Source organism: Saccopteryx leptura, chromosome 4 (genome assembly GCF_036850995.1).
Source record: "Saccopteryx leptura isolate mSacLep1 chromosome 4, mSacLep1_pri_phased_curated, whole genome shotgun sequence".
Taxonomy (NCBI): domain Eukaryota; kingdom Metazoa; phylum Chordata; class Mammalia; order Chiroptera; family Emballonuridae; genus Saccopteryx; species Saccopteryx leptura.
In genome coordinates, this window is record NC_089506.1 from 11,747,842 (window position 1) to 11,772,967 (window position 25,126).

At 43.2% G+C, this 25,126-nt stretch overlaps 1 protein-coding gene across 8 annotated transcripts in view; it reads left to right on the forward strand.

The window, feature by feature from the left end:
• Window positions 1-25,126, forward strand: part of TENM3 (teneurin transmembrane protein 3) — a 615,102-nt gene that overhangs the window by 519,472 nt on the left and 70,504 nt on the right. For 4 of the 8 annotated variants that reach the window (XM_066380117.1, XM_066380120.1, XM_066380125.1 and 1 more), the window contains 3 exons: window positions 13,273-13,299; window positions 14,883-14,903; window positions 15,854-16,000. In XM_066380117.1, coding sequence (XP_066236214.1) covers window positions 13,273-13,299; window positions 14,883-14,903; window positions 15,854-16,000 — 195 coding nt within the window. The remainder of the gene's footprint in view (window positions 1-13,272; window positions 13,300-14,882; window positions 14,904-15,853; window positions 16,001-25,126) is intronic. The other 4 variants (XM_066380122.1, XM_066380123.1, XM_066380118.1 and 1 more) reach the window with 3 other exon arrangements.

Genomic DNA, 25,126 nt, shown 5'->3' on the forward strand with positions numbered 1-25,126 from the left:
CTTATGCCCTGGCTGGTGGCTCAGTGGATAGAGCATTGACCTAGAGTATGAACACCTTGGGTTCAATTCCTGGTCAGGGCACACAGAAGAAGTGACTATCTGCTTCACCCCCCCCTTCTCTTCCTTCTATTCCATTTCCTCTCCCAGGGACATGGCTCAATTCCTTTGAGCATGACCCTGGGCCCTGAGGATAGCTTGGTTGGTCCAAGAGCGTCAGCCTCAGGCACTAAAAATAGTTCTGTTGATTTGAGCATCAACCCAAGATGATGGTTGCTGGGTCAATCCCGGTCAGGACACATTTGGGAGTCTGCCTCACTATCTCCCCTCCTCTCACCTAAGAAAGAAAAAATTTATCTTTCCATTTAGGTGATTGACACATGGTCTAGTCTAGGATTTTGCATTCTTCAGAAGAAATATGCTTTCTATATTTCAGAATATCATGTGATAATGAATTCTATACTGTAAGGGTTATCTGTGCATAGATTTTTTTTTCTCCAGCCTCCTCCTGTGGCGTAACAGGGGGCCCCATAATTACTGTAAATTAAGTTTATTCCTACTCAGCTCACTGTCAGGCCCACTGGCTTTAAAGGCAGTGGTGTTCAGAAAAAAAAATGGAGGGTTAAAGTCACTATCATTTTTATCAGACAGGAGAGGTATTTAAGGAAATGCTGCTTGTTTGTGTTACTTTATGATCACTTAGGTGTCATGGGAAGATACCTGATTTCTTTAGGGTTGTTAAACCTGCCTCCTGCCCTTCTACCATCTTGTGTTTATTAGCTTTTTTACTAAACATGTGAACTTAGTCATTTTCTAGCTAGCCTAAGTGTCTAAAAATAATTTATTATGTGGGTGCTCTGTGTCTTAAGGAAACAATTTATAAACTATAGTTATTATCCCAAGGAAGTCTTTGAATCTGTTCATCTGAATTAAAATGTTATATGCCATGACATCTTTAAAATATGATTATACCTATGTCTTTCCCTTTTGCCTCCTTAAACCTCATTTCTCATCTTAAGCTAATTTAAATTTAAAAGAAAAACTTAGGTAGAGACATGATAGTTAGGTAAAAGCCAGTTACACTATATGTCAAATTTGTATTGTTTTATTAAAAGACTGCCATTGTGTTCCTTTACAAATATACTATAGAGTATCTTTTTAAACTTTGGACATTTCGTTGATTTGCATCTTTTACAAACCATCTAAGACTTTAATTTCCACCAAAGACTAGTCTGTAGCAGTTGCCAAAGCTCAGTTGACTGGACACACAATTTAACCAGAACTAAAGATGAAAACAATCACTCCTTTCAGTTCTTGCCAGACTCATCAGGGGTCCTTTTATTGAGGAGTTTGGGTTCAAGGCATTTGGGAGTGAGACCAGGTGCGAAATAATACATTGTCAGCTATTTTAGAATATGAGCCAGGAAGAGAAAGGGCGTATACTAGTGCCAGCCTATATGTGTGTATATATATGGAATATATATACATGTATATATACAATTCATATTCTTCCTAAAGGTCAGGCCTGGTAACTGGAGAGCACCAGCCATCCAGTGAAGTGTTAATGTGAACTTCTCAGTATTTGTCATTATATGCGGAAATCCTGGTTGCCCTAATGGAGCAAAGGGAAGGTCGGAACTTTCCATTCAGTTCAGTGAAAGGATGGAAGAGTTAAGCCCACAATTTCAAGGACTGTGGTCATTCCTTCCCAGGAGGGCACACTAGTCACCATCTCCATGGGACGCTATAGCTGTTGTTTCTTCAATATGACAAGTTGAAAATAGCCTCTTTGCATCTTCAGACAGGACCGTTTCCACCTGCCTTTTCAAAAATACATGTTTGGGTCGAGTGTGAATTCTATACAGAGGCCACGGCTTCTTCCCCTTTTCATATTTAACGTAGGTCATTACAGGTGACGGGGTGAATGGAGTCCGTCCCCTTCTCTTGCTCCTCCTCACGATGGGGGCCGTGACCCTCTCCTCTTGGAGCGCCTCGTTAGTGACGCTGGAGCACAGCTGCCTTGAAACATGGCGATTATTTCTGGGGTTTAACAGACGTGTGCCTCGGATACATTCAAGGCGCAGTCAGAGGAGGTCCATAAATATGAATACTTTGCCAGCTGCTTTTCCATTAAACTCTGTTGGTTGAATGAAATTAGGAAATAATTATGCTGGTGGGGAAGCTACCACATCCCAGCGTAATACAGTGTCTTCCTTTAACAACAGAGCCTAATTTTTTACTATATACCAAATTAGTTTTCAGGATAATCTACATTGCAAATTGGCCGATTTGCATTAAAACTATGCCTGTTTCTCTTGATTTGTCAACACCTCTTTTATAAAAAAAAAAAAAGAAAGAAAAGAAAAGTCTTGAACATTAAGCATGGGTGGGTAAGACCATCTGCTGGTGGAGCACGCGGGCAGCCCGTCGCTTAACGCGGGAGACAGGTTACAGCTGTTTAATTGTTACGGTGCTGAATGATTACCATTCCGTCCAAAATTAATATTTATATATGTATGCATAGAAAGCATGTGGTTAAACATAAGTGATCTAATTGTGAATTAATGGCATTAGGTATTCATTAATTAGTCCCCACGTGAACAATGAAGTGTAAAATAACGCTTTTCACATACACTCCAACTCTTGGCTTTTAAGCCGAGTCCCTGTGGTGATTATTATGCATGCGAGCGATCCACTCCAAATACACTGGCGTGTGCGAGGGGAAAATCGCCGTGTAGCTTGCCATAAAAAGCAAATGGGAAACCACTATGCGACGATTGCGCTCACCCCAACTCTTTCCTGGCTCAGAAGAACCATCCCCGAACAGTGACCAGTATGGGTACCTCCCAGACACCTGGACGTGCAGCTCTGACTGTGGGGACCAGCCCACCAGGGCCCCCACAGTCACTGCTAAGCTAGGTACTGGGACCGCTTTCCCCAGCCAAGAGCACCCTCCCCAATTGGGGACCGTTGGCACGCACACTTACGTCATCCAGCTACAGAAGTTAGCAGTATGTATCTCATCACTTCTGCTTAGTACACTTCAGAACAGAAATTTTCCAGCAAAATCAATATAAGGATATAAATATGCATGTATGCATGTCTCAGTTTCCAAGGAGTTACTGTGAAAGTGACCTGTATTTCTGAGTTTGCGAGCTGATTATGCGAATATTTGCACAGATGTTTACACATCTTTAGAAACTATTAATTTACCTTGCTCAAATAAATTTACTAAGGAGGGAACACAAACCATACAAGAAAAAAATTGTAATGTGTTCTTTTTTTTTTTTTTTTTTACTATTTTCCATTACAATGTATATTCAGTATTATTTTGTAATTGTTCCCGGTTACAGCATAGTGGTTAGACAGTCATGCTCTTTACAGAGTGTTCCCCCCGATAGTTCCGGCACCCACCTGGTACCACACACGGCTGTTACAGTGTATCGACTGGTTCCCCATGCTCTGCTTGACATCCCATGAGTGCTCTGTAACTAAGTTCCGGCACCCACCTGGCACCACACACGGCTGTTACAGTGTATCATGCCGTGCTTGACATGCCATGAGTGCTCTGTAACTAAGTTCCAGCACCCACCTGGTACCACACACGGCTGTTACAGTGTATCGACTGGTTCCCCATGCTGTGCTTGACATCCCATGAGTGCTCTGTAACTACCAATCCGTCCTCCTCAGCTCCCTCACCACGTGATGGGTTCTTCCCAGAAGCTGGATCACGCTTCCTTTGGAAGTAGCACGTGTGCTCCAGCAGGGGGTTTACGTGAGACAATGAGTGACAAAACCTCCTCGCACAAAAGTGGACGGGTCCCCCCTCTGGGAACTAGCCTGTCCATCTCCAGAGTGTTCCCATTAAAGGGAATGTATGGTGAGGAGGCGGAACAAAGGGGGCTTCTCCTGGCACGATTGGACCTCATGGCTTAGGAAAAGAAATCCTTGGCCATCCCAAGCTCCTTCGCTCAAAGTCTAGTCTCTTCTTTACTTCATAGTCTCGTAGAGGTTACTTGACGAGTTTGTTCTTTTTCTAACTATCTTTATTAGTAAGATAAATTAATAATACCTAATATTTATGGGCACAAAGCCAAGTTCTCTGCTTACATTATCTTATTTAATCCTCACAATCACCTTATCAGGTAGAAGCTATTAAAGTCTCTGTTGAAGGAGCTCAGGCTCAGAGAGGACTTGTACTCTGTGGATACACACCTAGTGAGTGACAGAGGCCAACCCCATGTGAATGACAGAGCCCAACCCCACGTGAGTGACAGAGCCCAACCCCACGTGAGTGACAGAGCTCAACCCCACGTGAGCCATTCCTAGCCCGCACTCTTACACACCAGACGATATTGCATCCTAAATTACTTAAAATTTTTTTTTTATTATTATTCACTTTACAGAGGAGAGGCAGGGGGAGGAGCAGGAAGCATCAACTCCCATATATGCCTTGACCAGGCAAGCTCAGGGTTTCGAACCAGTAACCTCAGTGTTCCAGGTGGACACTTTATCCCCTGTGCCACCACTGGTCAGTCCTAAATTACTTTTAAATTGTTCTGTATGTATATGTCTAGTGGAATATAGGTGGAATTTAATTTTTCCCTGTGATAAAGAGAAATGAATATTTATATCCCTGTCACAAAAGATTGAATTATCACAGACATCACATGTCTGTGATGTCTCATTAATAACATATCACTTTTTTTTATTCAGGAAAATTTGAATGATAGCTAATAACAGTACCCATAGTTGGCCAAAATAAAGATAACAATTACAACAACAAAAAAAGAGTTCGAGGAAAATCAATTTATACTGTGAAGGATTTAAGACAATTGTAAACCACTTATTGAAAACTCTACATAGCACCTTCCAAAAATTAAAGTTGATTTCAGTGTTTTTGTTAGCTGAAGTTAGAAGGCTGAATATTGTGTAGGGACATCCACCACAGAAACACCGAAAGTGGACTAATGACTGTACAACCAGTGTCAGCTCATGAGAAAAAGCTCAGAAAAGTTTAGCACCCAGAATACAACTGCTAACCATCTGGGTATACTCTCACCCGTAGATAAAGAAAAACTACTATCTCTGTAAATCACCTTTGAAAAGGGCCATGTAAGGTTTTTCCAAAATCAATTACAGTTTATCTTAGATGAGTTAAAAAGATTGTTCAGTTTTGTTCATTATTTCCCCTGGTAGCCTCAAGAAAATTAACAAGAGAAAGACCTCAGTATATTTTACATATTTATAAGCCTTATTCTATACATTTTTTGTTAAATATCAAATTTTACAAATAAACAAGTTATACTCATTGATACTGACCAAATAAGGAGATCGCTTTTACGGTTTCTTGCCGTTGGACTTGGTAGTACTACATAGACACCAGTTCAGTCATCGTTACAACCAAGTTTGTTGTATCAAAATGTCAAAGACCCAAATATTCACTTAGTGTAAAAAATATTTGTTATAGTTTTTACTTATGAATAGTCAGAGCAATCTCTGGATAGTTTAATTCCCAAATCAGAGTGCTAGAATATGCCTGCTTTTTTTTTTTTTTTCTGAAGTTGGAAACAGGGAGGCAGTCAGACAGACTCCCGCATGCGCCCGATCGGGATCCACCCAGCATGCCCACCAGGGGGCGATGCTCTGCTCATCTGGGGTGTTGCTCTGTTGCAACCAGAGCCATTCTAGCGCCTGAGGCAGAGGCCATAGAGCCATCCTCAGCACCTGGGCCAACTTTGCTCCAATGGAGCCTTGACTGCAGGAGAGGGAAGAGAGAGACAGAGAGAAGGAGAGGGGGAGGGGTGGAGAAGGAGATGGGTACTTCTCCTGTGTGCCCTGGCCAGGAATTGAACCTGGGACTCCTGCACGCCAGGCTGACGCTCTACCACTGAGCCAACCGGCCAGGGCCTTTTTTTTTTTTTTTTTAATCTAGGAAATCCTGAGACAATGTGATTTTTGCTTATGTCATTCAGTGAACCAAAACAAGGAGTAAAAATCTAAAAGAGACACGAGTTACTAACATGTTTATGGGTGCATTCCAGTGGATGAAATCCTGCCCTGTGCAAAGACTGCCCCCCAACTCATGTCTCACTTGTCAAATAATTGTCATGTCTTCCGACACCCTGCCCGTGCCCACGTCCCAGTGAGCTGTCCGCCCCGTGGGTTCCACTGCTGCCTCCGTTATGCAGATGTAGGTGACAGCAAGGGAAAATACCAAATATTCTTCCACCAGTTGTTGATTCAAAGCTCTTTAGCTTATAATGGCACTTTTACAGCCTGCAGTGCTGCTGACTTTATAAAATTTGGTTTATCACAAAGCACCTTTTCTATAGAAAACAGACATCTCTGGGCTGACTTAAATCAGGAGAAATATTATTCTGTTGTTTTGAGATGTCTTGGTATATAAAGAATGTTCCAGACTGAAGTATGGTATTTGCTTGGGTGCATGTAAGTAGTGGTGTTTTTGTACAGATAATGTTTGCATCAAATTTCCAAACTACAAAAGAGAAGAAATGTGCAAACTTTCGAAAACAATGTATTTGAAGCAGGTTTTCAAACAAGTGTTGCCAATTTTGGAGGAACCCACACACAAACTGTTTCTTCTTTACCAGTCTCACTAGTTGTTAAAATTCAGATTAATTGACTCTCCTAAATAGGATAAAATATTTTCAATGTTTTATCCTAATCTTACAGTGGGAATTCTGTGGTGAGAAAGAACATTTTAAGGAGTCTGAGTAAATTGTTTTATGGTATTTAGAATGATGTCAGTGTCATAATCCTTTATGGCAAGTTAATTGCTAATAAAACAGTGCGGTGCGTACCAATTAAGGGATATCAAATCAATGGGTATGCAGCTTGCATGCTGCTTTAGGCAGTTTCTGATTGGAATAAATAGATTTAATATACTTATTTTCAGACAGTAGCTTCTCTGTCAATTTACAGGAATTGGCATATGGATAATCTGAGAACAACACCTACTTACGGCTTTAATGAGATACTAATGTGAACCATTTTTTAAAAGTCTGTGTTATAAAGGATTATGAAACACACAATGCTAAATAAATATTTGTCCTCGACTCCAAGGACATTCCATAATCACCATAGTGAAGAATATGTGTATATTTTATTATGCACTCCTATGATTGAATTATCCTCTTTTGAAGATGGCCCTCTAAGATTTTATTGTTGTAATTAAACAGAAATATTTTCAGCATCCTGGATGCTGTGTTATTTGCCTGTGTCTAGGCTATACCCAGGAGTCAGTTCAGTAGCCCAGTGAAAATACTCTACTATTTAATATGCTCCAACCAAGTACACTGTCGACAGCAGAAACAATGTAGACAGTTCAAACCGTACACATCAGCAACTATGTATACACAAACAATTGGTATTTTTCCCTTGTGAGTTGCCTAATGGATATATGACCAACTTGGTTTGCCTTTGTTTCCTCTCTGTTTTTCAGCATTAGTTTGACAGTAAAAGGAAACCAAATTCTACCCCATTTACGTCCTTAATTATACCCCATTTACGTCTCCAAATATTCCAGTCCCACCCCAAAGCAGACACATGGATTCCTTTGATCTCATCTTAAAAGAGCAGCCTTCTTTGAGATGATGTTCAGCAGTCATTTCTTTTTTTTTTTTTTTTTTTTTTTTTGTATTTTTCTGAAGCTGGAAACGGGGAGAGACAGTCAGACAGACTCCCGCATGCGCCCGACCGGGATCCACCCGGCATGCCCACCAGGGGGCGCCGCTCTGCCCACCAGGGGGCGATGCTCTGCCCCTCCGGGGCTTCGCTCTGTTATGACCAGAGCCACTCTAGCGCCTGGGGCAGAGGCCAAGGAGCCATCCCCAGCGCCCGGGCCATCTTTGCTCCAATGGAGCCTTGGCTGCGGGAGGGGAAGAGAGAGACAGAGAGGAAGGAGGGGGGTGGGTGGAGAAGCAGATGGGCGCTTCTCCTGTGTGCCCTGGTCGGGAATCAAACCCAGGACTTCTCAGCAGTCATTTCTTAAACATTTATATATCAACCGGGCTGCTTCTGTTTATTTTTCAGACTCATTTGTTTTTATTCCACCTGTTTTATCTTACTCAGTTTTAACATCTTACCAATAGCCCTCTCCTGTGAGCTTTTAGAACAGGTCACAACCGTTCTTCTAAAGCTATCTTAGGTCTACATGAGGCTGTGTCCACCGATTAATATTTCTAATTAATTGGGATCTTAATTTTTATTGCCTGCATTTTCCCTTTATGTTGAATTAAGGCTTTCCACATTTTTTTTTTTTTGGTCTTTTTTTCAATCAAGTAAATTTACTGACCAGTCTAAAACCAGATGATGCTTGTAGTCCCCCTTACACAGGTCCTCCTCCTCCTCCTCCTCCTCCTCCTCAGTTGTAAGTATAGCTTATTGATCACGTATATGGGCTCTGGCCTCAGACGACCTGCTTAGAATTTTGGCTTTGTCACTTGGTATCATTTTGCCCTTGAGAAAGTTAATTGTTAATTTCCTGTGCTTCAACTTCTTCATCCGGGAAGCAGGGAAGATCACAATAGTACCTGTTACCCCAGAGGGTGGTGAACGTTGAATCAGCTAACCCATGTTAACGCTTACATAGTTGTCAGCGCATAGTAACAGTCGATGAATGGCGGTCACAGTTGATAGTACTATGTGTCATTGAGATAGATGGATTGGCGAGGGAAGAGGAGCAGATGGCCCTAGGAGAGAGGAAGGATGTTATAAACGAGGAATTGATCACATTTGCTTCTTTCTTAAACGGCAGCCTCTGTATTAGTCATAGAATTTCTTCAAAAGCTGCCAACATACAATAAGACATACTAGGGCCGTGATGGCGCACCTTTTTATAAAAACCGCCCATTTTTGCAGAGCTGGTCAACCTGGTCCCTCCCACCCACTAGTGGGCGGTCCAGCTTTCACAGTGGGCCAATCGCGGCGCCATTTGGTTGCTCCATTACCGCCCACTAGTGGGCGGGAGGGACCAGATTACCAGCTCTGCAAAAATGGGCGGTTTTTATAAAAAGGTTCGCCATCACGGTACTAGGGCCACCGTAGTAAGTACATAGAATCATTTTACTCAGCAGATACTGAGAATCCCTTGTGAGCCAGGCAGTGACATTATAGTGATGAGCATGGCCCGGAAGTCTTCATTTCTGATGGAGAAGACTTGCCCATAAGGTCCCACAATAAGAGCCTTGTGCTTTCATGGAATCTCTTAAATGAAATGACCACAACTAGTTCTTGACTCTTTTCTTTTTTCTTTTTTTGCACTTACCCTGGTGTTGAAACTCCTAGACTTCATCCATGAGAAGTGTTTCAGGGAAAGGGGGTGTGTCAGAAAACTAGAGAAATGGAGGGAGGTGGGTTCCCTTTGAGAGGTGTGCAGATGAGGCAACAAGATGTCAGTAGAATCTCCCCCCAAAAAGATGCTATCCCTCCCTAATCTACATGTCACAGTTTAAAAAACAGCACAACAAGAGAATATGTTTGAGAAAAGTCCCTCCTAAGGGACCTCAGAATCCACGACCCTCACTAAAGGGTACAGGTGAGAGACAGCCACGTTGTGTCCACCTGCGCCCACCTTGCCCGGACCACAGAGGGAGGCGTGGGGCAACAGGGGCCTTGAGAAACAAGAGAATTCTTTCAGAAAAGAAGCACCTCAGGAGAGTGTGTAGAAAGGATACAGTAGTAGTTGTTTGCTTTGGTGAGTTTGGAGATTCGCGGGTTCATCATGTAAGAACAAATATGTATGATGGGCCCCCCTTTCTCCCACATCTGAGATTCCGCTGCGTCTCTGTCTCCCTGTACAGTAAGTAGACCGAGGACCCCCCAACGCCTGAGCTGGACATTTATATTCCAGGATGACTGTGTGTTTGAATGTATTTGGAAAGAGAGACAATTAAGCCCAGGCGCTTAGAAATCGCTGACCTGTGTTACACCATTTAAGGGCGACCCACCTGGCCCCGCCCCGAGGAAGCCGTGTAGGCCGTCTGAAAGATCGCGGTCTACCTGTGACTATGCGGAGAGAAACAGCGGCTTAGATTCATGTAGGGCAGGAACGATTGTGCAGTAATTCTCGATCCGTTCACCAGTTTCTTCTAGGGAAAAAAAAAAAATTGTTTCTAAATCTCTTTAAGAAGAGGCATTATGATAGCATGGTGCAGAGCACACCCTGGAGGCCAACGGCCTGTGACCATGCGCAGGCCGCCTGTCTCCCCTCTTCTCTGTTTCTCCAGCTGTGTTTACATCACCGGGTTGTGGTGAAGAGGGTAATATACAACACTTAGGGCAGTCCCAGCACAAAGGAAGCCCGCGTTGTTAGCTCCAGGGAGCAAGGCTGGGGTCAGAGCCCTTCAGGTGTGGCTCCGGGATGATTCTGAGCCTGGCCTGACCCAGAGACAGAGACCTGGGCCAGAGCTGGTACGTGGGAATCATTCATCTCTCAGCCAGGTGTTCATAATGCGCAGCTCATGGGGAAGCTGAAACCATCAGCAGCATTTTGTGTTGGGAGCATGTGTGCACTGTTTTCTGGGGCGGGGTTGGGGGGAGTCGATACATGTCTCCGCTTTTTTCAGATTCGAGACCCCGAAAAGAGGTGAAGAATCACTATCCTACAGGAAATACAGGAATATTCACCCTCTATATTCCACGTGGATCTCCTTAAAAGATAAATAATTTGAACTCCAGGGAAGATATTTTGTAAATACATTGTACCGGAGAATAGTTTCTGAAAAGGTTGTGTTTTATATGTCTAGCACTCATTTTTATGAGTTTTCTCCTGTAAAACAAACTTAAAATTTCTTTGTAGATCTAATAGGAATGTCTATTAGTGTCAGTAATTTTTTTTTGCATTTAAATGTGCATTTAAGTATTTGTTAGGCATATTAATTTTTAAATATACTGTAGTATCTTTATGATTGTTGTTCCTAATGGCGTCTCACAACATGCCTTTGTTTTTCTGATTATTTCCTGTAGTGGCTTAAAAAACTGATGTATTTATTGTTGCAATTATTATGTATGATCACTGTTTGACGCTCATATAGCGACAACTCCCTTTGACTTCTTTATTGCTTAGTACCGGGCTTTTGTGGTATTGTCCGAAATTTGACTCTTAGGGGCCAAGATTGAGGTGGCTATTTTTCCCCTATTTCTATCTTAGTTTTAACTCTCAGCTTCATAATTGTTTCTTGTGATATAAAATGCAAATGACAAATCTTGGTATATTTTTTCAGTACCTATATGTTCCTTACAATCAGTTTTTACCTTTTTGTAAAACTTGCATTGATTATTTTTAATATTTTAATGTGTCACATGGACTGCCCATGTGACACATTACTGTCCATCTGCCGTGGAATTAGAGGCTAATATTTTAAAGTCTTATGTACATTTAACCGTCCGTATAGTTTAAATGTATTTTCTAATTTCAGCTTCACTTTCGATGTTCTGTTGACTCAAATGACAAACTCACCTTTACTGTTGTTTTTCAGTCCACTGTTTTTGCATAACTGATTGTGTTTGCTAAAATAATGGGATTAGCTAGGTTAGCAATGATTTACAGTACTCCTACTTTACCACTCCTAATCCACATCAGAATTAACTACCTCCCTTATTGTTTGTGTTAACTGAAGTGGGCCTGGTGTGGAAGCAAAAAGCTTGCTCTCCGACTACAATCAGTGTTATTAATTTTTCAAAACTAAAAATTCCCTCAGAAGTGCTACCCTGTCTAAATCAGAATTTTTAGGAGCTATTAAGGGGCTCTACTAGATTTTATGATGTTTAGAATGAATTATTAAGGAATTCTGTGGATGGTGTTATTCAATAGTACATATTTATTTCAATGCTTGAAAGTGGAATTATTTTTATTATATTATAATTTCAAAGTAACGCCTAACACCGTTCCTTCTTCACCTGGATCTCCCCTGCAGTATACTGTCAATTAGCTATAAACACGCTTAGTGTTAAATGCAGTTCAAGAGCCTCTAATGGAATCCTGTGGCAAAGTGAAGAGTCCTTTTATACACACGCTACAGACGTGTCAGGACCGTTTATGGCCTCGTTTACACACATGACAGCCGCCAGACCTGAGCGGCTCACCTGAAAGTTCTAGTTCAAATCATTTCTGCTAGAAATACCGCGCTCCCGCTTGCATGTGTCGGTAATGAAAAATAATCAACATAAGCATCTCTGAAAAGCAATTTGAGATCATTAAAGATGTATGAATTTTGACAAAGCAAGAAGACTTGAGGCTTTATTAAGAACACGTTAGCGCTCAGCACCGAAGGGAGAGAGGTATTGATGCCTCTGTGTGAGAGGAGGGAAGAGGTAGCCCCGTTGGAACCTCATGAAAGATTCAAGGGACAGGGACAGGAAGAGGCTCAGTCATTATCCTGACTGTTCCCTGCAAGGCCGTTGTGAGAAGCGGAGCTTGTTCCCTCCCGCGTGAATCCTGAAACGACACAGGGCCCCAGAGCTGCCCGCGCTTCCTAATGCACTGCCCACGTGACACATGACTGTCCATCTGCCCTGGGATTACAGGCTACCGAGGAATCCCTTTCTACAGAACTTACCTTTTCTATAATATATTAAATTTGCTCAAGTATCCTCAATTTTATTCTTTTTCTTTTTTCTTTTTGCTTCTTTATTAACCGCGATTGTTTGACAAGTTGTAAATATGCAAGTAACTCAGGAAAGAAGCGGCTCGGAGCAGGGTTTTTGTGCACCTGTCTCCCAGGTTAAAGAAAGATAGCATCAGAACTTCTGGAAATGCTTTCTCCAGGGCCTGGGTTCTTTTTATTTATTTATTTATTTTTTGCCCTTCCCCTATGTAACCTGTATGAAATATACTCTGTTATAAGCAAACTTTTAACATACCGAATTATTTTCTCACCCCCTCCCTAAAAAATAAAAGTCTGATTATTTGTAGGTCTCATAGTTGCATAGTTGTGAATTTCCAAACTTCTTTAGCGATCAAGAAGGGATTCCTCTTGTATCAATTCTCTGATAGGTGCGTTCTGAGCGATCTGTGTAAGGTCGTGTTAGTTGACCTGCATCCGTTTCTTGAAAATGCTGAGTGTTTCCTGGAGTCATGACTGCATTTGCTAAAACATGAATATATTGCATTTTTAGAAGCTCTGTCGTGTGATGTGAGTCTGTGTCAGCCGCAGCGACTCGATTTGCATGTAAATTCTGAAAATTTCCTTGTCCCATGTGACACTTCTGAAATGTCTGTCTGTTCTTTTTTTTCCTTTTTAATTTCTCAAGCTCACTATTTGGATAAGATAGTTAAAGGTACTGTATACTTGCTCTTTGTTGACATATCTACATATATATATATATCTATATAACCATGTATTGGATTGCAATAGGTATGAAAATAGACTGTTTTCCATGCATATTTTTTGTAAATTATAAATCAGGCTTACATTATGTGCAATACATTGGGTTTAAAGTATTGAGACTTCCATGTCTGTGTCCCATTTTTATAATTTTGGGTTATCACAGATTTCATTCCCATGTAAAAGGGCTTCACCGCACCTAAAAACTGAAGATAACAGTACATTTGCTGTTTTTTGTTTCTTATTTTAGAATATCTTTATCATTGGCAATTCAGCTGACGAGCTGATGAGCTTGTAACTCTAAAGAAACACAATTGCTCACTCGCTTATCACAGTAAGAAATTGCCAATCTAAAGGAGATTTTGGTTAATATGTATATATGTTGAGCGCAATCTCATTTATCTTCATAAGAAAACTTCTTTGGCTTTTTCTAAATGTTTCAAAATATATTTGATATCACAATTTATATTGCTATTTTCTAAAAAAAAAAAACCCACGAAATATCATGCATTCTGTAAAATAAACAGAAAACACTTGCAAAAAACAGCAGCGTCTCCTGTCTTCAGTTACCATAGAACTAGAGGGGAAATATTTTTTCCAGAAAAGGAAATTCCCTTTTCCCTTTCTCCCCCGATTACCTACCTTCTACTCTTTGTTTGTGCTTTTCATGAGAATATGGAAATATTCATGGCAATACCCAGGCTCTCATAGAATCACTCCTGTGGACACGCAGCTCGCACCTCTGCCTCTGTGTCAGAGGGACGATTCAGTCTTCCTTTCTGATAAACAAACAAACAAATTCATAAAGAAAATTCACCCTTTATGTACGGAATAATCTAGAAATGCAGACAGTGATTGTCTGGAAGAGGAAGTAGCAGCACAATTAGTATCATCGTGACCCGATGGCATCCACAGCGTCATTTTATTATAACTCGGCCACGAGAGGCTGTCAGAGCCGTCTTCTGCCTGTTAACTCTGATCGTAAGAGACTGAGTGTCTCTTCGGGACAGACTTTCAGGTTTCGGAGTGGAGGAGGGGAAGCCAATACATATACGAATAATCCCTTTAATAACAGCCTTAAAACAGACACCTTTTAACAGATTGGCCCCTTCCATTTCGTCCCCAACACAAGAGGAGCATTCTAATCGGAAGCTGTATCACGAAGCCCTGCTTCTCTAGCAAGCCCTTTTCACGACTATATATTTTATACCAAATTCTAACCAGTTCGGTCCGAAAGAGATCTGATTTAGAACCAAGGATTCTCACACAATTCTAGAGCATTCCTACCCTCGTTTCTGTCGGCGTCATGTCAGACTCATAGACGAGAACACCGGAACCTACCGGAGCGTCATCCTCATGAACGGCTCATGTTGGCTGCATGCCAGACATCATCATTAGGAAGTGGCAGAAATCGTTCTTTCTTTTCTTTTTCTTTTTTTTTTTTTTTATGTCATGTTAGACTGAAACAAGTATACATTTTGGATATATTAAATTATTTTAATTGTTTCCCAAATTTTCCCTCCTTGCCCATAAAAGCAGACAAGATAGGATATAAAGGTAACAGCACAAAAGCCCTAGGGAGATTGTCACCAACTATCACTCTCCGCTCTCTGTCTTGAAGCACGTCACTACTGTGTTTTTTGTTCAGTCTACCGATGTTTTCTTGTGGTCCTTCTGGTATTTCATTTTGTCCGTCTTAAGTACTCAGATATGCACAGCTCTTACATTTAGTTGGAACTCCTGTTGGTCCTGTCCCATCCGTATGCAGCCTGAACCCTGATGTCTGTTAGAATAGATGCTGAGCTGCTTCACGGTCCCCTGGGCTTCGCTTCTTCTGTGACAAGGAATGTACTCTTGGCATGAAGTATAGTCATTAAATGCCGGCCTATACTTTGTGCGGTTACGGCGGAACGCACTGTAATTTCACATGAATACACGGCAACTCTGGGGCCAGATAAAATTAATGTTCTCTTCTCGATCTCATTCATAGCCTCATACCCACTTTCATGCTTCGGAATTTAGAGGGGAGATTTTTAAAGCAACAAGGTGCTTTCAGAAGGCATGCCCTCATGAGTGGCCAGTAATCTTTACCACAGATGAAACACCTATACCTGGGATTTTCAAATTATCATGTTGAGATGCTTTTTTTTTTTTTTTTTTTTACACCATACAATCAACCAATCGACCTTGTTGCTTTGCTTAAAGGGGAAAAAAAAATTTTTTTGAAGTTAATTTTGTCTGGCCTGCAGCTATTTAGTGAGTCGTTACATATATTTCTGTCCTGCCCAGGTAAGTGGTGTCTCAAGGGTCAGGCCAATCAAAGATGCCACTTGGATAAGAATTAGATTCCTTAGATAACGTTGCTGTTTCTATCCATGTGCAATTACAGTATTTGTGCTGTTGACAAAGGCCTGTTCCCACTCAGTGTCCCATAGCTGTTTACTTCGGGCGCGAAAACTTGCAGTCCTCAAGTCCCTTGTGTTTCCCTTCTTTGTCTTTCTGGACAGAGGGCTGTCCCGGTTTGTGCAACAGCAACGGCAGGTGCACGCTGGACCAGAACGGCTGGCACTGCGTTTGCCAGCCAGGATGGAGAGGCGCCGGATGCGACGTGGCCATGGAGACCCTCTGCGCGGACAGCAAGGACAACGAAGGAGGTAGGGGACGCGGGGCGCGAGGACCAGGGCGCAGACCAGAGCACAGGTCCCTCAGGTGCAGCGAGGAGACTTATCTGTTGCCCCCCCCCAAAAAAAAATAAAGTCAGATCCCCATAGATTAGATTGATTGAAAAATGTATGCGTGCTGATCGAGTGGTTTTGTTCCCTGTTTTCCCCGAGATGTACAAGCTGCTGTGTAATGTACATTGTTCTCCGTTCCTTTTCCTAATCTCCTGGTGACGACTGTCCCCACCTCTGTATTTAGGGCCCCTGTGATTTGGGAGACACACAGAGTCGTATGTTAATAACTAAACAAGCCAAAAGGTGCGAGTTCATTTTCCAAGCTCTTCTGTGGAAAGGCGTGGATGACAGAATGAACCAGCATCAGAGAACGGTCCCCTTAAAGCTGCACTTCCATTGTCTTTTCATCCTTAACTCGAGGCCCTGTGACTAAGACTCTGCTGCTCCACCCAGTGGCAGCCCTGGGCTAAGGAAGCGGTCCTTTCCGGCAGAGCACATCCTCCGTGCTGCTGCATTTCCGTTCAGAGACTGGAGAGCGAGAGCCCGGTGATTCGGGGATGACCTCCCTGGTGATGGAGGCGTTGCCCAGCGCTGTCCACTGTGGCCTGCCCGTAGGGCTGAGTGTTCAGAAAGCCTTTCGGTCCCAGCTGGGCCCCTGGGGTCCCTCGCCCTGTGGGTCACGGTGCGTTTCCCCGCCCCTCCACCATTCCGCGTGCTCTGTGGGACTGTCCACACGGGCAGGGAGGTGTCCAGGCAGAGTGCAGGTTTGGAGTCAGATCTTCACTCCAGCTAGCTCAGAGTACGTGTGCGACCTTACCCGAGATTCTGTTCTCTCCCCATGTCGGCTTCCTCCCCTGTAAGATAGGATAAAAGAGGTTTTGAAAGGATCAGTGAGGGAGGAGTGTATGTCAAGAATTTAGCCTATCGCCAGGCACACAGTTTGTTGTATATAGCGACTGTCCGGTTTTCAGTCTTGCACTTTCCGAAGTACTCATGTGACTAATGGCAGTTCTACGAGGTTGTCAGAGGAAATTGAACAGCCTTTTCCTTTCTACATAGACTAGACCCAACTCCTGCTCTCTAGGAAGCAGAGGGAGCAAAGCCACCCTCACCCTGTCCCATTACCCTCAGTGCACACACGCATGCACACACAAACGTCATGCATACACACACATGCATGCGCACGCAAACATCACACATACACACACGCATGCATGCACACACAAACGTCATGCATACACACACCACACATGTATGCACACATGCTAGCCTGGGCCCACAGTCATTCTCAAACCAAACATTGGCATCTCATCTTCCTGACAGGAAGCTACAGTTCTCCCCTTTAGTTTTGAGCTGACTGTTCACTCTGGAACCAACTTTCTTTCCACCCGGACGACCCAGAAACCTGAGCCACAAATCCTGAGCTGAGGCCTCCATTCCTTTCTGCTCCTGGCGGATGGAGGCGGTCCTCAACACCCTCGACCCCCCGCAGCACTGCCTGCCTAGTACTACCTTACTACCCCGAGCAGGTACTCCGGAGTGTGTCTTCCCACAGGGGATGGCATTGAGTAGGTCACGGTCACTCTCCGCGAGAAGCAGACCGCAGGGCCCAGTCTGCAGGGACACGGAGGAGAAATTCAGGGGCTAATCAACCCTTTAGTATCGTTAGCAGCTGAGGCAGTTTCTCCCTTTTCTCAAAATGTATCAACTGTGAATCGGACCCCTTCCTCCTCTCTTCATCTCATTAGCATAGGAAGCGCGCTGTTCCCGGGCCTCCCCTCCAGGGGCGCATCTGAGCGGTGGGAGACCCATGCGTTCTCTGCCTCTCTCATTATCATTGGTCTTCCCGTCCCAAACCAGAAATGTGTTGATCTTCAAAGAAGGAACCAACCGCAGTGTTGCCTTTGAGATTGCAGACTGGTTGCCCTTTAACCTGAGCCAGAGGGTTTCTCTGAAGGAAGCCGAGGGCTGTGGGTGCAGGGACCGGTTCCTCAAGTCAAACCTCCATTCAGGATGCAGAGTCCGGCAGTGAAGGACCCCATTATTGTTATGTCAGGACAACAGGCCGGAGTGTTTTAAAGTGAGGACAACATCTGCAATCCTGTGACATCTGGTAAACGGCGCCATTTGTAGATCCACTGTCTGAATTAAGTTTGGTGTCAGGATGGTGAATGAGCCAGAAAGGAGCGAAGTATATAATTTAACGCATTAAGTAACTAAGCAGAAGAGAAGATGGAGAAGTTGGTTTTAGCCCTCGTCAGAAATTAAACACACCATATAAATAGCTATTAGTCCAGTCTGAGCAACTTTGTGGAACACAATCTTTGTAAAAAAAAAACAAAACAAACAAACAAACAAAAAAAAAAACCAAAGAAAGTTGATTACTATTCCCAGAACTGAATAAGATATAGTAAAAATATATTTTTTGAAAGAATAACTACATATGGGGAAATAGTTAAATATCTTTTATTCTTAAACCCAGTATCTTCCTTCCTCTACAAAACATACTTTCCTTTACCAAATTCAGTTCTCCTATGTCCACTGTCTAAGCCTACAGGTCCTCAAAGTCTGGATCTCACTGACTAGATGTCCCTCTCTGTCTATAGAGTTCCACCCCCGTAACGTCCCTGAAATGCATAAGGAAGAGCCGTCTTTGGAGGGGATGTTTTCCAAGGAATAGGAGGGACAGTAGACTGGAGGACCCTCCCTGTAGCTACTCTCTCAACACCTCCACAGTCCTGGTTAGAAAGCAAAACTTCTCTGCCTGGGACCTTGGTTTTTTTAAGCTCACATAAACAGCTGTCGTGTACAGAGGGTTACTCTAGCTTTTCCGAACCACAGGCCAGCTCGTGCCCACAATGAAGGCCCTGACAAGGACCCCCACGCTGTGTGCGGCCCACCAGGTGCCTTCCCGTCTGCTCGTCAAATCCAGCTCCACGTGTCGGACAGAGGCTGTTGGAGCTGATTGTCTGAACAAAGGCAGGCAGTGGGGTAGTAGATATTATATTTAAGTCCCACAACGGAGGCCAGAAACTCACTGGACCAGATAGTTCTGGGCACGCAGACACTTTGGGTAGAGCTGCAGGATATCCTGTCATTGCTGAGAAAGCATTCAGAGCAAATGGTCAACAGTACATGCCCAGATGTGGCTGACTAGTATTTCTTCTTCCCTCCTTCTTCACAACCACTAAGAACCTCATTCAGTAGGGGGGTTTCATGACTTGAAATAGCTCCCTGTTTGGTGGTCCCATATGCTCCCACTATGCGAGACTTAAAACCCAGCAGCTTGCCAGGGACAATTTTATCTTGATAGAAACTTGACATACTTATTAACAAGTGGACTTCCCCAGAATACAGTATCTCTGACAGTTGGTGCCATGCTCCCATCTTTCCTGGCACTGGACAGGGCTAGTCCAAGCTCCCTGTGATGTCCTGCCTCCCTGTCTGGTCCTCCAGTGGACCGCTTCCCTGTGGGTACCGGGGGCATGGCACCCGAGCCCTCTTCTGCATAGTGGATGGCCGAGGGCACAGGACTGGCGGAAAGCCTCCTACTGAGCATTGTGGGAGAAGGGCAGCATGCCAAGGTAGAGGTCCTGCCAGGAGTCGCGCATCTTCTTCTTTGTAAGTAGATAGTTTTGTTCTTCAGAACCATCCCCCTGTGTGGGTATGTCAGGAAGAGGTACCTGAAGTAGGCTTTAGAAACAGTGTTTGGAGGTGGATGATTGTACGGAAGAAAGCACAACTGGATTGAGGTTGTGCAGAAATTAGCAAAATAGAAACAGTAACAAGGGGAGAGGGGAGAAAAGAATACTCCTGAAAGGTTTAAATGGCAACCAAAAGTAGGAATGCCTAGGACCAAATAAGAGGAGCAGAAAATGAATGAAAATGTAACGTACGCAGAATGAGTATGACTCGCGGGTAGAGTTGATTTAAATTTAGAGATTACCAAGTGAAAAGAAGGAAATATTTGAAAAATATTTTTTTTTATAAAAGGTCTAACAGGAAGATAAGACTATTTGTGCTCTCCAAAAAACACGCTGAAAAGTAAGTTCCGTAAAACTCTTCTCTGGAACGGCAAAGAGAGAGGGAAAATTGTTAGAGAGAGGAAGAAAATTCCCAGGAATTGGAAGCACATCCCAAAATGCATCCAGATATTGGATCGTGGAGGGGCAGGCACAGTCTCAGAGCATTAAGATACGTTCTTCTGGTAGAGACGACGTGGTGGTGGTGGTGGTGGTGGTGGTGGTGGTGGTGGGAAGCGGGGCGTCACTAGATTGCTACGAGTTTGAAACACTCGACAAGATCGTCCTCTGAGGGAGAGAGTCGGGTTCGTCGGAAGCCATTTACTGTCCACAGAATCGGAAGCACAGTCAACCCCATTTGATGAAAGAGAAGTCCAGTCCGTCTTGTGCTCCTGGAGACCCAAGAACCTGGTTACCTTTCCAGTGGTTTACAAGGAACACGGACGGGGTTTTCGCACTTTCAAATGAGCTTTAGGAGAGGGAAGTCGGAGCGCACAGGCTGGAACTGAAGTCGCCCTGTTTACACCCCCAGCCGTTAGCGCCCCCTGGCGCTCAGAGGGCAGGAGTGGGCGTGCAGAGCTGCCCTTTGGAGGCGGGTCTCCTTGTTACCCATTCGAGTGGTGGGAGCCCCTGTGCTTGCTGGGGGGAGGGGGGGTTGTGAGTAGGAGTCCCGTGCCGTGCGCAGAGGCTGCCTTCTCATTGTCAAAGAGTAGACCAGGTCACAAGGCGGTGTGCGTGTTTCTACTCCTCCTTCAGGGAACTTCTACGCACACTTGTTTTTAAACTTAAATGGGATAGGTACCATTCTAGCTGATTTTGCCAAAGAGGGAGGGTTTTCTCCATGCCAGTACCTGTAGGCCTATCTCATTCTTTTTAATAGAAATACAGCTGAACTAGATAATTAACGTTACTACTAATACATTAATAATCATTCAGTTGTTTCTTATGTTCTGCTGTTAGTATAAAGACAGATCTGTGGTGAATCTGTGTGTGTTGTGTGTGTGTGTGTGTGTGTGTGTAGATCCGCATACAAATCTTTGTGTAAATGTACAAATATTTCTTTTGGACAGATTTTTGGAAGTAAAAATCCTAGGTCAAGGGGTATCTTAACTTTTAATTTTGACGGTTAAAATTAAAACCCTCAGATTGGCTCATTAAGAGGTTTCAGACGCTGTACCACAGCAGCATGGGAGCGTTTCTGTCCCCTGCTCACAGTCTGTACATAATCAGTGTGCATAAACTGGTCCAACCAAATGACAAATGTGAATTTTGTCTGACAGCTGAAAATGACTCCATTTTTATTGTTTTAATTTGCATTTCCCTAATTACTAGGTAGAGCGATGATTTTTGTATGTTTCTTGACCATTTGTATTTGTTCTTTTGCTGATTGTATATTTCTCTAGCTCATTTTTTTCTGTAGAGTTGCTTGACTTTTCCTTTATAATTTTTAAGACTTTTTGCTCATTCAGCTTATTAGCTCTTTGTTCGGTGCATCCTGGATATTTAACCCCAGGTTTTGGCTTATCTCTTAACTTCGTTTATGGTGTCTCGTGTCATGCGGAAGTGTTCATTGATAGGAGGTACATTTTCATAACATTTTTCTTTTCATTCATGAATTCTGAGTTGGAAGTCTTCATAAATAAGGACTTTCCTTTTGTAAGATTACACATGGGATTTCATATAATTTCCTCTAATGCTTTTTATAATTGTAAGGATTGCTTAATGTCCACTCAATTAAGAACATTTTAAAATACCTGTTGAAGTAAAACAAAACAGGAATCCAAGGAATGGCGTCGTGTCTAAGGGTAGGGGAGAGGTGACAGAGAGTGAGTGGGTGTCGCTAGTGTGTTTTTAAGACATTGTTCTAACTTGTTCAGATATCATAGTCCCTAGGAACTGAATTGATTCTTTTCTTTTCTCAGAAGTGTATGGTATGCCAACTTGGGACAAGAACTGTATTAGATGCTGGGGACGCAACAGTGAACTAGAGTGTTCCTCAAAGAGCTTTACGAGACCGTTGTCTGAGCTGGTTGTGGAAGGGAGTTAGAGCAGGTTAGAGGTCTCCAGGCAGGGCGAGTAATGATCCTGAAAGATCTTATTAGCTGTTTCTGAAAGAACAGCTAACTACTCAAAAGGCACCAGGCACCAAGTTAAGGAAGTATGTATTCTAGCTAAAAAAAAAAAAACCACAAAATAATCCAATTTGATTTGATCACTCTGACTACCGTGTAGAGAATGACTAGCTGGGACAAGACTAGAGCCTGGGACACCCAGCTATGGTTGAGATCATGTCAAGAGGTGACCACGGTGGACTGGCAGGTAGTTTCAGTGAAAAGGAGAGAAATAGACTGATTCAAAAGACATTTCAGGTGAAGAGAAGAAGGAACCTGGGAACTGGTTATGTGCAGAGAAAAAGGAAGGGAGGAGAGGAGTCAGGGATGACAGGTGTCTACCTCGAGAAGCTGGGTGGTCGGAGGGTGTGGCCACTCACTGATGTAGGCAGCACAGAGAGAGGAGAAAGCGGCGTGGTCCAGGGTCGTGTAGGATGTGTTCTAGACGTGTTAGGTTTTTGATGCCTGTGTGATATGCAAGTAGAAATATCTAAGAAGCAGTGTGTGGATATGGACTTCAGAAGAATGACCAGCCTGGAGTCATTAGCACTGAAATGATGTGGACATAGTGACTAAAGTCATCGAGACAGCTGTTACAGACCAACCCAGAAGATGCAGAAAAGCGAACATGATCCCAGTTCAGTAATCAATGAATTTCAAGCATGTTACAGAATAGTGACATAAAGGAGTAGTGAAAAATATACCTATACCCTTAATAGTGCTGAAGTCCACAGATGAAATACTGCATCAGAATTTCTACCTCTCCCTCTAGCTTGGAATGGAGAGAGGGTCTTTCGAATACTGTGGAGGCTGGGCATTATCATTTGAATAAAAAAATAAGTTCATTGAAAAAAGATTCATGACTTTTTATTCAGTCAGTAAGTCAAGGTTTTGAAAAACAAATTAAAGCCTGATCAGGTGGTGGCATAGTGGATAGAGCATCGCCCTGGGAAGCTGAGGTCCCAGGCACAAAACCCCAAGGTCACCGGCCTGAACACGTGCTCATTCTGCTTGAGCGCGGGGTTGCCGGCTCGAGCATGGGATCATAGACATGACCCCATGGTCCACTGGCTTGAGCCCAAAGGTCGCTGGTTTGAAGCCCAAAGTAGCTGACTTGAGCAAGGGGTCACTGGCTCAGCTAGAGGCCCTCCCCCCCCCCAGTGAAGGCACATATGAGAAGCAATCAATGAATAACTAAAGTGCTACAACTATGAGTTGATGCTTCTCTCCTTTCATGTCTGTCTCTCTCACACACAGAAAAAGAAATAAAGTAAAGAAAAACAAACTATCCATAGCTGCTTGAAAGAAGAAAGTAAGAGCTTTTTCTTTCATTTTTTCATTGATTTGAGAGAGAGAGAGAAGCATCAACTCATTGTTCCACTTAAGTTATTCCATTTAGTTGTGAACTCCTTGGTGGCTTCTTGCGTGTCCCCTGACCACAGATCAAACCCATGACCTTGACCTACCAGGACGACACTCTATCCACGAGCCAACCATTCAGGGCCAAAAGTAAGAGTTTTAACAAGCAGATTAAAGCCATCATAGAGGGTGACCTAGGAAAATACTTGGAGTCAGAAGTTTTAATAATCGGGCAAATGTATCTTATTTAAATTTGCCAAAGAAAAAAAAGAATATCAAGAATGATTTGAAAAATACGAGGAAACAGAGCAGGGAAGAAACTTGAAAGCAAGACCGGAATTATCTGACTGTGTGATCCCTGGACTCAAACCTCATTTTGTAAATAAAGTTTTATTGGAACACATCACACCCATTCATTTACATATTGTCTATAGCTGGGCTACTTTACTCCTGGCTATAAAAGCAGTTGAAGAGTTGCAACTGGCTCTGTATGGCTCATAAAGCCTAAAATATTTATTGTCTTTATAAAATAAGTTTGCTAACCACTGTTAAAGTTCAATGAAAGCCTAAGGAAAGTCAAGAACATGTTTAAAAATGAGAACTAAAGCAATCCTATTAAGGATTGAATGAAGACATAAACTATATTATCTACTTTACAAGAAAGGCTCTAATTGATATGATGTTGTTGTCATTTGTGTGTTTGAACTTCTGGTTTTCTTGAGGTTTTTAATGATTATTCTACACCAGCGTAAATTTAAACCAACCTGATAGTCTTGAGATTAAAATGGAATCTTGATGATGTTGCAAAGAAAAAGTCCATGAAGATAACTTTGCCACAATATCCATCTGGGCAAGTGGGTAATCATCTTCGGGGTACTAGGTAGCCCTAGCCATGTAAGTACAGACAAGGAATGAAAAATGTTTTCTCAAGTTGCAGGAAGCCAGATTCATAACCATCCGTCACTTGCTCGGGCAAGTTACTGATGAACTCTGCAAAAAAATAACAAACAGTGTGTCCCTGCATCTTGGCTGTTGAACGTGATATTCTTTCTCTGATTGATGTTAGCAGAGAGGCTTGTAAAAATGCATTTCCAACTGATTAGTTCAGAAGGTGTCAGTCTCATGCAGTTTTATGACCTGCAGACTACATGCCAGATGTACATTTGCTTTTTATAAACTAACAGAGATGAATGACTAAATTGGAGCGTTCCTCTTTGGCCACTGTGCCATAGATTGCCTGAGGGAAGACATGCTGGGAGTGGTGTTGGAGGAGAAGAGGAGAGTGGGGAGCTTTTAACCCTGAATTTACCTGATTCATGGAGATACAATGTAATACAGTACTTGCAAGTACTTTCTCTACTGAGTAGTTTCTACTCATGTTAAAGAATGAGGATCAGCCCTGGCTGGTTGGCTCAGCGGTAGAGCATCGGCCTAGCGTGCGGAGGACCCAGGTTCGATTCCCGGCCAGGGCACATAGGAGAAGCGCCCATTTGCTTCTCCACCCCTCCGCCGCGCTTTCCTCTCTGTCTCTCTCTTCCCCTCCCGCAGCCAAGGCTCCATTGGAGCAAAGAAGGCCCGGGCGCTGGGGATGGCTCCTTGGCCTCTGTCCCAGG